Below are 14,228 nucleotides of genomic sequence, written 5' to 3'. Positions count from 1 at the left end.
GTTATATTTTGTCCTAGTATGTAATCATTTCTAAGTTTATTGTATATTAAATTCTATGTTTTTGACAACATGTGCAAATTATTTGTTGCATGTGTAATTTGCCTGTTACCAGATATGTATTCTGTGACATTGTTGTATGGGTTTGGTTGCATGTGCTGAATGTGTCTTGTAAGTGTCATATACCTGCTTCCCGGGCGCATCTTATGGCTATGTATGCTTTTTGCCGCCTAATAAATGAATATTATTATTATTTGACAGAAAGGATACTGATTGAGGAAAACAAAAACATTTGTTCCTTTATTTTGAATATTCCACCAAATGACTGGATTTAGTTCAATTATCAGCAAGTGAGAAGTATCCAATTGACATTTTCGTCTTTCATTTGATTTTTTTTTAAAGACAATATATCATATGCGGTAGAATTCATCCAACTTTGACATAAATCGGGATGAGGCTAGAACTTCATGAGTTTAGTACACTTACGAAATATTATGGTGTGCAAGAATTTAGTTCCTGAGTTATTGGCCATGAAAGTTGGAATTCGACTTAGTGAAACGTCATTATATACCATTGGTATACCATTGGCGATACTACTTCATTCTTGACCAAATTTGGTATGGTAGTAGATCTCATATAGCTTAGTACGTTCATGAAATATTATGGTGTATGCAGATCATTCATTCTAGAGTTATTGACTTCCAAATTTAGGTTTGGACTGGGTAAAATGGTGAAGTTTCACTAAATCATGACCGATGAATCCCATCCGATTTTAACTGAACTTCGTATGGCGGTAAATGTTGACAAGATATGCACACATTTGAAAATAATATGACATATTATCATGTATAGATTTTTAGTTTCCAAGTCATTAGTCATTGAAGTTAGGTTTGGGCTGGTGAAATTAAGAAATTTTACTAAAAGTAATTAATAGAACTGATCTGATCTTGGCCAAATTTGATATGATGGTACACCTTCATGAGCTTACTACACATATGAAATATTATGTTGTAAAGTCCTCAAGTTATTTGTCATCAGATTTGGAGTTTGAACTTATTTGAATTAAAACGCTAAATTCGATAGCTAATAATTCAAGAACCAAATGCCTGCACACCACGGTATTTTATACGTCAAGGCCTGCGAAAAAATTTCAAATTTGGTCAAGTTAAGACCTTTAATTCCTTAGTTACTGACTCCCAAATTTTGAGTTTAGATTTAATAAGCCTATTACGGGAAGTAAGTGCAGTATGTATTTATAATCAAATTTTGCTAAAAATAATAACTATGTTTGCTAAAAATGAAGAACGAGTTTTTTCCCGCTATAGAAAATTTAATAGTTTACAACATATATATAGAATTCTTATGGAGAGTGTGGTTGAGATTATCAACTTACAGTATATGCCCTGCAGTTAGATAATCATTCAAATCTAGAAATGAAGCAGAAGTTAGATCTTTCATAGGACTCCGCTGAAGACAAATTGTACAAAAAATCCAAATTTTTCGAGACTGAATGAATTATTTTCCAAAATAGACATTGTACAGTAACTAGATCCACATTTATTTCTAAAACTGTTTTGTACATCTGTTTTCTGTTGAAAAAAAAAAATATTGCTTCATTAGCACCAGAAGTAAGAATTCGTGCCCCTTGAGTCCGTTCGTCCATTGGAATGAACATGCTATACAATGTAAATATTTTTTGTTTCAATAATTTTTTGCTTCTTTGTGTTATTTACATTCCTTTTAACTCCTTCAAATGCAGAAATATTTATTTTAACGATTAGAAAAAAATAGATTTGAAAGAGAATTCTGTATTGGAATTACCTATCGTTTAAGCGTTTCACTTTGTAAAATTAACATATAATGCATAAATAAATAAATAAAAATAAAAATAAAAATAAAAATAAAAATAGAAATAAAAATAAAAATAAAAATAAAAATAAAAATAAAAATAAAAATAAAAATAAAAATAAAAGAAGAAAAAAGGAAAGATATATGCACCTAGGTATACTTTTACCTATACAACCAGGCAATATCTAAATCAAGGTTAGGCTATGTTAATTCGACATCAGATTGGAAGGAATAAAATATTGATGCAACATATTCTCATTCACTTCTTCCTTCGTCATGGTAATCAAATCTGCGTAGGAAAATTCGATCGGAGAAACAGAAAATAGTAAGAAAATGTGGAAAATAAAATATAAATTATATTAGTTAAAAAAATATTTGTTACGTAGGGAAATACATAGGTTTTCACATTTTTGGATGAAAAGCTCCAATATATTTCAATCGAAAATTGTCTTGTAGGCTTTATGTCTGGAGAACTACATACAGTGTAGCCAAACCCAAACTATCATTTAACTCAGTATGAAGTGTTTATTCCGTAGAAAATACGAAAACTCAATTAAGGGTCATTCAAAAATTCTGTGGCCTCTGATTCAAAATCCAATATATTTCAATAAAAAAAAAAAAAAAAAAAGTACGCCTTATATCTGGAGAACTACATATAGTCTAGCCAAACCCAAACTATCACATACCCAGTATGATGTGCTTATTACGTAGAAAATACGAAAACTCGATTTAGGAGCCGTTCAAAAATTTTGTAGGTTCTGATCCAAGATACAATATAATTCAATCAAAAAGTTTCTTCTACGCCTTATATATGGAGAACTACATATTATGTAGTCAAACCCAAACTATCACTTAACTCAGTAGATGTGCTCATTTACGAAAACTGGATTTAGGGGCAGTTCAAAAATTTTGAGGCCAAGATCGCAATTTTTTGATCCATTTTTTTTATCAATACTAAAGTTCTTGTTTGTTTATTTGTTAACAAGTCTCGGTACTTTCTCAATAACAACAGTAGAACTATTCTATATCACTGCAGAATTTTGTATTTGTGATTTCAGTCTTTTAAAAGATGTATGAATAATTAATATTTTGTTAAATAAATAAAAATAAATAATCTACAATCAACACATTCAATTTTCACAGAAAGACTAAGTGGTATTGCACATAACTTTAGTTACGAGCTAAAAAAAAAGGATAATGGTATTATAAAATAATAACTATGTTTAACATAATGTAAAGCTCTTTTATTTATTAATTTTTCTTAACAAGAGTTGAACATTCATGAAGGGTATAGAGACAATGTGTAGTATCATTTCTACACTTTCATAAAATAGTATTTATATAAGAACATCATTCATCATATAAATATATATGTTTATATATTTATATAATATCCTGTATATGACAGAGAATGTTGTTACCTCTGAAAATATGACCAAATATTGTTTTGTAACATATATATATATATATATATATATATATATATATCCATAGAAAAAGGCGGAAAAATTGATTAAAAAAAGTTGACAATGAAAGTAAAACAGAATTAAAACTGAAAGTATATCCCATTTTATATAATACAGAACATAAGTTATGAATTTAAGTTTATACATGATTATGTAGTTAAATATATAGCCTATATAATAATATAAGCTTATAGATATATATATTCACTTAATTTCGGATCGTTAAAATTAAGTGACAATATAAACACATATACACAAACTTTTTACACGTCTTTGGTATATGAAAAAATGTCATTGTGGACAGTATACTCGGACAACAAAAGAACATCGCACAAGAACAATGATTATCACAGAAGCACTATAATCGATAATAATAAAAAAGTGCAATTGAAAGTAATTATAATAATAATGAGAAGAAAAGCTCTTTATATATATAATTATTGTTGCACTAGGGAACAAAAATTGTTTTTAAGTTGAAAATTGAACACATATTAATACACAGAGAGATAAAATATTTGTGCAGTGTTATAGAAATACATTCCGTGCTAAATTCATTTTAACTTATTTTTCAAGTTTTTTCCTTCTCTTTAGAAATTATGTTGTGCATTTTATATCAACAAAATAATTTACATTGAAAAAATATGTCACTGCAGAAAAATATTTTTATATGTTTATATATATATCGACACCCGTACGTACAACACTGGTAAAAAATAGGTACTGAAAAATATTTTCTCTAGATTTTTTTTCATACATCTAAGTGCGTGCTAAACTGAAAATATTAATTTTTGTTTGATAAAATCTTTTCAAAAAGCATGAAAAAAAGACAAGAAAACATGAGAAAAATCAGCGTTCTTATTTGGTTCACTTACTGAAAATTCTGATAATTGTACATCTTATCACCTAAAAAATGCCTATGCAACACTTAAAAACATACCTGTGTAGCAAGTACTGTGTATATAGTGTATGTATGGCAGGAACATAAAATCAAAAGAGAAAGGTTACACTTCCACAAACTATATATTTATAAATGTTTTATATATTATATAGATAGATATATATATTACGAACATTTAACTATGTACAATATATATATTTATATAAATATGTATATAGTCTCTCTTAATAGTAGCTATATTATGGAAGGCTTTGAACTAAGTTTAAAAATAAAAGACACACAAAAAACACAACTAGCCATCATTTTTTTGCTTTGTTGTGTGCAGTGTCACAGTAGGTGATATATATAGATTTTTAAGTACAAAAGTAAAAATACGTTACACCCTATCAATAGGCTCGTGAAGTAGAGAAAACGGCAGGTTTTGTTTATTCATGTATGCATGAATGTATATATGTATGTATGCATGTATGTATGTATAATGTGTATTACTTAACTAGACAACCTTATGATAGTTCAGGGAATATGCTGCATAAGAATGCTGCTTTAGAAATATATGAACATCACGTTCTGAAAGTGATTGACATGTAATGTGATGCAACCTGAAATAATTTAAGATTTTTTTTTTAAACTTTACTTTGCTCATGATGCAAATTGCTTTCATACTTATGTACATTTGTTTTAGTTTAACCGATTTTCTTTTCCATTGAAAATTATGATTCAAATTTGTAATCTTTTCTTTACAAAAGATCCCTAACTACCAATTTAAAATGCATATATTATTTGACATTACCTTAACCTTATGACCAGAAGTATAGGAACTTTTTTTTCGTTTCGTCTTTTAGAGATTAGTTCTCGATTACATTTTTTGGAAAATATAAATCATTAGTTTGTTATTAACTTATAAATTCATAATGTTAAGTTATTAATTTTCTGAACATATCTTGAATTTACAAGATGTACAAATAATAGTATAAAGTACAAAAGATTCTATGCATTAAAATCTTTTCTATTTAGCAGTGTCTACACAATTGAAAGATAATGTTTTATATCTGTAATTTTAATGCTGTTTGCAAAACGGTATTATTATGTATCTTTGAGCAAAATAACTTACGGTAACTTTGAGTTAAAAAGGACAACATGAAGTATTATAGATTAAAGAAAAATGAAGGTAACGGAAAAGACACAAATATTTTCATCATAACTTGTTTAAATTAAGTAGAATGCTCAGAATACCTATCTAAACAACATTTCGTTTTTATCTAAATTGTTTTATTTGTTTACTTATGAATTACTCCAATCTGTAAATGGCCAATTAAACAATTATCACTTATTTTTTTAAAAAAAAACATATGCTTTAATTAATTATGCCGCTAAAATTATGCATTTAAAAAAATAGAGTTCACTTTACATGTCTCTACTACACTTTATACACTTTCTTTCACGTATTAGTGCTGTGCAACTATATTAAAGTGAATGCGTAAGTGCAACAATGTAGATAATATATATATATTCAAATATACATTCAAGCTACACCAAAACGATAACAACAAAAGCAAAGTTATATGATTTTTTCTTTTGTTCCTTTCAAAATTCCTGCATACTACATTTAGCAATACGACACAAAAATTACTACTGTTACTTCTGTTTTCAGTAAAGGAAAAAAAAGTCACTTTAACCAGATAATGAAAAGTCACATCAAAACCAGACTTGAAAAATAAAGTATTCACGAATCAACACATAAAAGTTTACGATTTGGTTTTTAAACGTAAATATTCACTGTAGAAATAGTAACGTTATGTGCCAGCTTATAATCTTTTCCTTTTTTTAAAATTTTGTACGTGTTCTTGTTCGTATGGCACATATTTAACAAATCACTTAAGATCAAAGGCAGCATTTCGATTTCTTTCTTGTTATTTTTATAAAGGTGATATGATATGAAGATATGGAAATAATAATTTAATGATACACTTATATTACTGCAGTTCACTTTTTTTAAATATATATTCATTACACTCATTCACTGTTTCAGAAGTTTCGACAATAGCTTTTATACACTACATATATGCACAAAAGTCTAGAGATTACACATATTTTAAATATTCATATATCTATATATTTATCATTTCTCAAACTCGTTAGCCAAAATATATACATATATATATTTAATGGCTTCTTTTTTCTATCTTTGAGAAGACAGACAACAGTTCACAGAAAATAACAAGTCATATTGTGATGTACCGCTCAACAAGAAACATGAGAGCCATCACGAAGCACCTATAAAAATCTGTTTTATTTAATTATTTATTTTAGCTCTTTTTTTCTTTTTCTTAAAAAATCATTTTGCTGATCTTTAAAAATAGTTTGTGCAGGGCAGCTAGTTTTTTTTTCTTTCTTCTTAAAATTTTCTTTCAGAGAGAGATATAATGTTGGAACATTAAATATGATAACAGCACTTCTAGGGAATAAATAAATAAAAAAGTGTGTACAGTTTCTTACCCATATACATACACATATTTTATACAACATAAGAAAGTGTTATTTTTATAAGTAACGGGGGAGGTTCTTGATGGAAATTATACATCAATATACATCATTGTTATTTTACTTTTAAAATATTATGTTGGATCTAATTGTAAGATCAGGGCGTGAGAGTTACATTTTCTCATTTACTTCATTTAAAGCGTTGTCTAGGTCGACAACGTTCCTTGAGTAATTATCAGTTCTTCCATATACAATTGTCTCTGAAAGAACTTTTTGTGTTTATTAACGTATATAACCCTTAGTGATGTTCTTGGTTTAATATATTTCTGAAACAATAAACAATGATAAATGGTAAAACACAGTTATTACGCACATAATCAATCACGAAGAAACGAATCGAAAGAAAAAAAAAAACACCAAATGTTACAAACTGTGACGTCAACTTGAGTTTCTTTTACTGTTATACGAAGTTAAAAAACATACTTGTATAAACTATTATTTTTAAAAATTATAAAGTTGTTGTGGGTAATACCACAATAGTTATGCTAAAATATTTTTATGAATATATATACTAAAGAAGAAAACACATTTCTTTGGCAAACTGTACAAATATAAATATATATATCTTTCATTTTCTGAATCATTACGTAATATACATATATATATCGTCTTTATCACACCGAGATCCAGCAGCATGGCACTTGACTTCTGTATTCGTAACAGACAAAATTCTTATGTCTTCTCTTCTCACGAAAGAACCTTTTAAAAAATTGAGTGAAAATCCCCATACACTTAAACTTACAGTATCACTTTAAAATTATCTCTTTCTCTCTCCATTTAATCAGTGTTAAGAATAGGACGTTTGCGCTTCATCATAAAACCAAAACAGTTTACAGCACATTTATATAAACAGTCCAGAGCAACTGCAAACATTGTTTAATAGACAGCATCAATTCAGTTTTTTTCTTCTTTTTTTTTTCTAAATCATTATGCGTCCATGTTGTCTCAGCATTAGTCCACACGCATAGTACTGATTTACATACTATATCAATATATATATAAATAACTTCATTCATATCGCAATATAGTATTTATCTATATGTATATAAATTTATACACACACACACTATCTTTTTTTCTTTATTCGTAAAATAAGCAAAACTAATTAAATCTTTTCTACCTTGACTAGCACTCGAAACACAGTTCCAACTGTCATGTGATTAATGTACTTTTTCGTCAGTCTTCACTTGGCAAGCTATATTATTTGTGTATTATCATTAACCACCTCCCAGGAGTCAGACAAGAAGTGATATGGAACAGTACTAGTGACAACGGTAGAAATAGTAGGTAACTTATACGTAATACTATTGGCAGAGTCAGTACATTAAATTGAGGAGGGGGGGCTTTATGGTGGGTGGAAAGCCATTTTTTTTTAATGTACGTTTCGCTAAACACTCTTTCGTTTTTGTCTCTTCCACTTATAATGCACTATCTCATGACACAGCCAAACTCTCTATTTTAAGTAAAGTTATAGAAAACCAGAATGTTTTAGGGGAGGAAGTTGGGGATTTTTGTGATGATGGCACTTTCTTTGTTTTGTTGTGTTCTGTTTTTCCTCTTTTAGTTTATTTTTCTTAGAAAGGTAAACTTGCAACAAACATGTTTTCAATCAATGGCGGTGCAGGAACTAAATCTTCAAGTTTCAAGTAGAATATCCTTTGAAGCCCTTGTACGCTCAGAGACCTGAGTTCTGGAAGCTTTCCCAACAGTCGCGAGAAATAATGGGGCTTCTTCTGGGCCTCTGCATTATATGTTACATGATCCCGTAATGATCCAATGATTTTCATTTGTAGCTGCTCCACTTTTTTTGGATCCTTCAATCCATGTCTCTCTGCAACAAAAAATACACTTTTTTTAATTCAAATATTCAAAAGCAGAAAGGTAGGCATAAAAACCAAAAGAAGAATAATTATTTCCAGAAGCAAAACATAAGAAACTTGTAGGTTTCTGAGCATTACAGAGAAAACGAAGAAATGAACTGAACATTTTCGATTGTTTTTAGACCGTCACCAGATACTAATAGAAACGAAAGAGAAAAATATGCTACAGTCAGATTTGTCCAATTATGTAACTCTCTGTTCCACAGAAAATGACTTAACTTATATAAAGTCGGGAACTTATGAACATGAAATAGTATCAATGTCCCACCATCATGACTCTACATATGTTGGTTATCACTGCTATTTGTTCTAATTTTCCTTGTTCCCAGTGAACCAACATGTCTGCTCGACACCGTTTACTCGATATTCATACGGGAATTATAGTGTAGTTCACACATTTCCCGGATGCAGTCATTTTGGCACTGGTGTAGCATGCGGTTGTACAGACATATGACCAAATTAAACATAAATATGTTTTAATGTAAGTGTTTGTCCTTCAGTTGATTCTTCTATATGTACGTATATATATAATCAATCACAGGATTAGATTATAGACTCATCCGATTTATCTTGACCAAACTTAGCATAAAGGTAGATCTTGATGCCTAGTGGCAAGTGAAATCTTATTCTGTACAGAATTTTGGTTCTTGAGTTACTAGGCACCAAAGCTAGAGTTTGGAATTAGTCAAATTTTTGCCAAATAACAATAACTTTATGTTTGAGGAGGAATTGGGCAACGTAGAAATTGTTATTGTTATAGTGAGTACAACATTCATTTACCGTTGCTAATTGTGTTGGAAGAGATGGGAGTTACATAAAGGGCTGGAACCTGCCTTTAGTCAGAACACCCAATACTATATTAAATACATGCACATAATCTTGTTCAAAATAATCCTCGCCACCCACCGTTAAAAGAACGTAGCTTCACAACTGTACGTAAAGCAATTCAGTATTTCGGGCTAAAATAGAGTTCGTTAATAGCTAAAGATGACTGACATTTCTTTCATTTACTTCCACCTATGGACAGGGTACAAGCTTTTCTAAAAAGAAATATTAGTGAAGAGTTTTTAGAACATATTGTAGCCTCCGGTAAACATCAATATGCCTCTTAATTTGTACCTGTACATCCAGCGGATGAAAAGAAACATGCAGTAATGATGTAAAACCCTTTCCTATCCATGAAAGAGCAGATTTCGGGAGGGAATCCGTCTTAATACACAGTATAAGGTTTGAGGGAAACATTTGCCGAAAATAGTAAATTGCTAGCCATAACGTCTTCAAAAATCGTGCAGGACAAAACAGAGATCGCGTTTTGAAAAACTCCATCTTATCCACAGTCTAGGGTTTAAAGGGAACATTTGGGCAAAATTTTAGTTTTCTAGATCCTACAGTTTCGAACATCTGGGATGAATGAATTAATGGATCTCCTCTTTATAGATGTAGATAAAGAAAGCAAAGGCTATTTATTTTAAATTATACCCGAAAAAACCAAAACTATAATTCAACTATGAATATTTCGGCAAAAAGTTTGTTGTCATCCTCAGCACAGATCCTTTCAGAATACTAACGTTATTTGTAGAACTACATTCCGTTGTTTACTTTCTTCTGTATATCATAACTCATATAATTCCTGTAATTTTTAGCAGAATTTCCCTTTATACACTTCTCTTTTTGTGCATTAATCGCCTTCATATAAAACTGGCAAATTGATACTAATAAAACATTGCTTTGAAGTCCCATTGGTTTCACCTGTGTTTCATTTCATTCTACTGGGACTCAGCGAACTTTGTTACCTTCTGTCGTACAAATTTGAAATCTATGTCGTTACTATACTTACAATTGTGCCTTAAAATTTGTTATGTAATCTGGCAACAAATTTTAAATCTGTGCCTTTGACCTTCTCGTTCATACATTTTTAACAAATACTAAACATACGTCCTATTAAATCGTCACGGAAAAAAAAAAACCTCACCTGTGACAAGAGTTAACGCGCAAAGACATGCAAAGGCGGAGATGTCAACTTCCATTGCATGGAGAGAATGGCAAAATTCTATGATAGCATGAATCCAATCGCCGAAGCTTCTTTGACATTGCTGTTTGTCCAGTACCACGCCATTACAAAATGTCATTTTTGTGTCATCTGGTTTAATTCTAAGTAGAAAATAGAAAGAATAAGATTAATCAACGAATAAATTGATATTGTTATTTTTCTATATACATTAGAAATAAGCTAAATTTACATATGTAATAATACAGTTCTTGGCTTACCTGTTGTATAGTGCTTCACTTTATTCTAGACGCCATAGAATTATATTAAATGAAATAAGCAGTTTGCTTACCATCATTTAGTTATACAATTTTCATTTGTTTCTCTATTTAGACCTCTTTTCAGGCTCTAGATTACACTGGACATAGTTCTACAACTGAGCGCGGAATTTAAACCATGTGAACTCCAACCGAGAATTGAATTTGGGTCTCTTGTTCCAAACTCTCATAACTAACTAGTTAGCCATGAGAATTTTTTTAAAAGATAGTTTCCATTGTGTCGGTGCTATTGATAAAATTAAAATAATACGTTCAAATAAACATACTTAAACAAGTGATGAGCAGACTTGTTTTTTTATAAAACCCGGAAACTGGTTTCCGGAAAAGCCGAAAAACTAACATTTGGATTTTCTCCAAAATCGGTTTGGGTTTTTCACCGAAACCAGACTCGGCTATCCAGAAACCGGTTCAGCTTTTTACCGAAACTGTTTCTCCAATAGTTTGGGGATTTTCACTGAAACCAGTGTGATTTTCGCAGAAGCCTGTATTCTTTCTTGTTCTTGCTACACTTATTTCCAAACAAGTTAACCAAGAAGCAAAAAGTTTGATAGAAATTGGAAGTGGTTTTAAAACCGTAACCGGTTTTGCAAGCCAAAGCGGCTTTAAAATCGAAACCGGTTCTGAAACCGAAAACGATTTTTGATAGAAAACAGAAAGTTTTCAAAAACCAGTTTCGATTTTTTAAAAAAAACTGAAAACAAAAACCTATTTTTATGCCTGGACAAACTTGAATTTGTGGTTAAAATTATTGTTTTAAACTTTTTGTTGAAATAAATCAGATTGACATAAGCGAAATATTATTGATTGTAGTCAACATTAATTAAAGTTTTGCCTAAACAAGACGACATTTTTCATTGTCACGTTTATACAAAACTTTTTATTGGACATTAATGTTAGTTTTAAAAATAAATTTCTTGAAAAATAAACTTAATATTCTTACGGTAACTCAAATTGTTTCCACATATAGCCACATCACGTAATTATGATTGAAAGTGAAAAGCAATATTAAATGTGATTTTGCTAAGATATGCAGCTAATTTAATTATTAACGAACTGATATAAATACTTTTTTCTGTTTAAAATATTTTCTTTTATTTCAGTATTAATGCCTACCACATATGATTCATGATTAACAAAGGAATAATTTGATAGCGTTAGCATTGAACTGGGTGCACTAACGCTATAAACACACATTAATTATGAATACTTTTGTCTTCGTCTTTCTTCTTTTCATTCTTTTTTTTTTTTTTTTTACTTTTTTTTTACTTTTCTTCTTGCTTCGGGTTGAAAGCATTATTATTTCAAGTAGCGTGACCAGCCAATTAACGTTGTCTTTCACCGCTGTCGCTTCAATTTTTTTTTGCCTTTTATTTTCAATTTTCTTTAGAGTTTTGTTTTAAAATATTCACGAGACAACCGGATTAATATAGCCATGAAACTATCAATGTGTGCTCACGGAAACTTTTTAACAATCACGCATTACAGGATGAATATTAGGACATCATTTATTAATATGCTTATACGGGCTAAGATGTACTATGCGATAGGTTAGAAATTCTGCTTATCGTGAATGATATTCTCATATACACGAACAAGCCAGTTCTAATTTTGTTGGTTGTAATTATTATTGATAAGAAGAGTTTAGTATACAAATTCATGCCAAACTCAATTTCAATACAGTTTACAGTTATATAATGAAACATAGGCTTTAAAGTAGTCATTGAGAGAAACAAATAAAGTTGTACAATTATTTTACGTTCTAAAAACTAGTTGAAGCCATATTTAATCTTTTACACTATTTATACTTTTAAGAAGAAAAAGATAAATTGTACAACCTATTTCACGTTCTAAAATACTAGTTTAGAGCCTATTTAAACTTTTAGAAACTATTTATGTCTTTACAGATTACTGAATCTTAATTATCTCTTTACAAACTGTAGTACATAATCAGAATTAAGGTTCCTGTCTTCTAAAAGAACTAGGGTCCAAATGGTCTTTAAAGGAATAAATCTGTATCTAAAAGGTAAATAAGCTTAGAAGTATTTTATAGAATGACAAGTAGTTGTACTATAATTCCTACATGTATAATATGTATCTAGAATAAAAATTATCTAAATAGGCATTAGGACAAATATCTAAAGCAGTCTTTAAGAGAACAGATTATAATATAAAAGCTTGCGTAGGAGATAAATTCCAAAATCGTCTGTAAAAGATGTCTGATGGACTTTCTCACAAATATTGTCTTATACCAATCGCACTCCCCTCTCGTTCCTGTCAACCACTGAATAGATATATATTAGAATATGGATATAAGCACTTTACTGGCACTAAAATTGCTAATACATAGATACAATCAGAAAATGAATAAAAAGAAAATTAATTAAACTTCCAGTATATATTTTTAATTACTTCGACAACTTCAATTTCCTGAAGTATGAATTAATTTAGTATATTTAGTTATATAACTCGTTACACATTAATAACGAATTTCTCATTTATTTGGTAACTTTGGTATTTGGAACTCATTTCCTAATACTTGTATATAATATCCCCAAAGTAGGCATAAATAGCTGTAATAATGTTTTAAACCTTGTACCTCGTTCCTGTTAACCACTGAATAGATATATATTAGAATATGGATATAAGCACTTTACTGGCACTAAAATTGCTAATACATTGATACAATCAGAAAATGAATAAAAAGAAAATTAATTAAACTTCCAGTATATATTTTTAATTACTTCGACAACTTCAATTTCCTGAAGTATGAATTAATTTAGTGTATTTAGTTATATAACTCGTTACACATTAATAACGAATTTCTCATTTATTTGGTAACTTTGGTATTTGGAACTCATTTCCTAGTACTTGTATATAATATCCCCAAAGTAGGCATAAATAGCTGTATAATGTTTTAAACCTTGTACAATTAGATTATATATCACTCTTGTCATGATCATATTCATATTTATCTTATATGCATATAAAAGGGATGTATATCTAAATTTTCATAATACAATAATAAGATAAACTAGGCTTACAAAGTTGTATGATTGTGAATATGCTAGCTTTCCATTTAACATGATTGCTATGTTTCTGATTTTAGAGTACATTTTTTTTAAAAATAAAATGCTTTAAAGGGTATTTTTCCCCATTATACTATCCAATTTAGCTACACCGTGTGCGTGGGTTTCCTCGGCGTTCTCCCGTTTCCTCCCACTTTCTTCATTCCACCATTTCATTCATTTCTCATCATCATTGTATCCTTTAGCT

At 29.5% G+C, this 14,228-nt stretch overlaps 1 protein-coding gene across 3 annotated transcripts in view; it reads right to left on the bottom strand.

Annotated features, from left to right (window-relative positions):
- Nucleotides 1-3,067: 3,067 nt before the first annotated feature.
- Nucleotides 3,068-14,228, bottom strand: part of Hr38 (Hormone receptor-like in 38) — a 58,355-nt gene continuing 47,194 nt past the window's right edge. For all 3 annotated transcript variants that reach the window (XM_081745034.1, XM_081745042.1, XM_081745051.1), the window contains exons 6-7: nt 10,603-10,781; nt 3,068-8,581 (exon numbers count right to left, since the gene is read on the bottom strand). In XM_081745034.1, coding sequence (XP_081601160.1) covers nt 8,325-8,581; nt 10,603-10,781 — 436 coding nt within the window. In that variant the 3' untranslated portion in view covers nt 3,068-8,324. The remainder of the gene's footprint in view (nt 8,582-10,602; nt 10,782-14,228) is intronic.

The sequence above is a fragment of the Thermobia domestica genome, chromosome 2, assembly GCF_964235325.1.
Source record: "Thermobia domestica chromosome 2, izTheDome1.hap1.1, whole genome shotgun sequence".
NCBI lineage: Eukaryota > Metazoa > Arthropoda > Insecta > Zygentoma > Lepismatidae > Thermobia > Thermobia domestica.
Note: the sequence above shows the minus strand (reverse complement) of the source record. Positions and strands in the feature narration are given on the sequence as shown.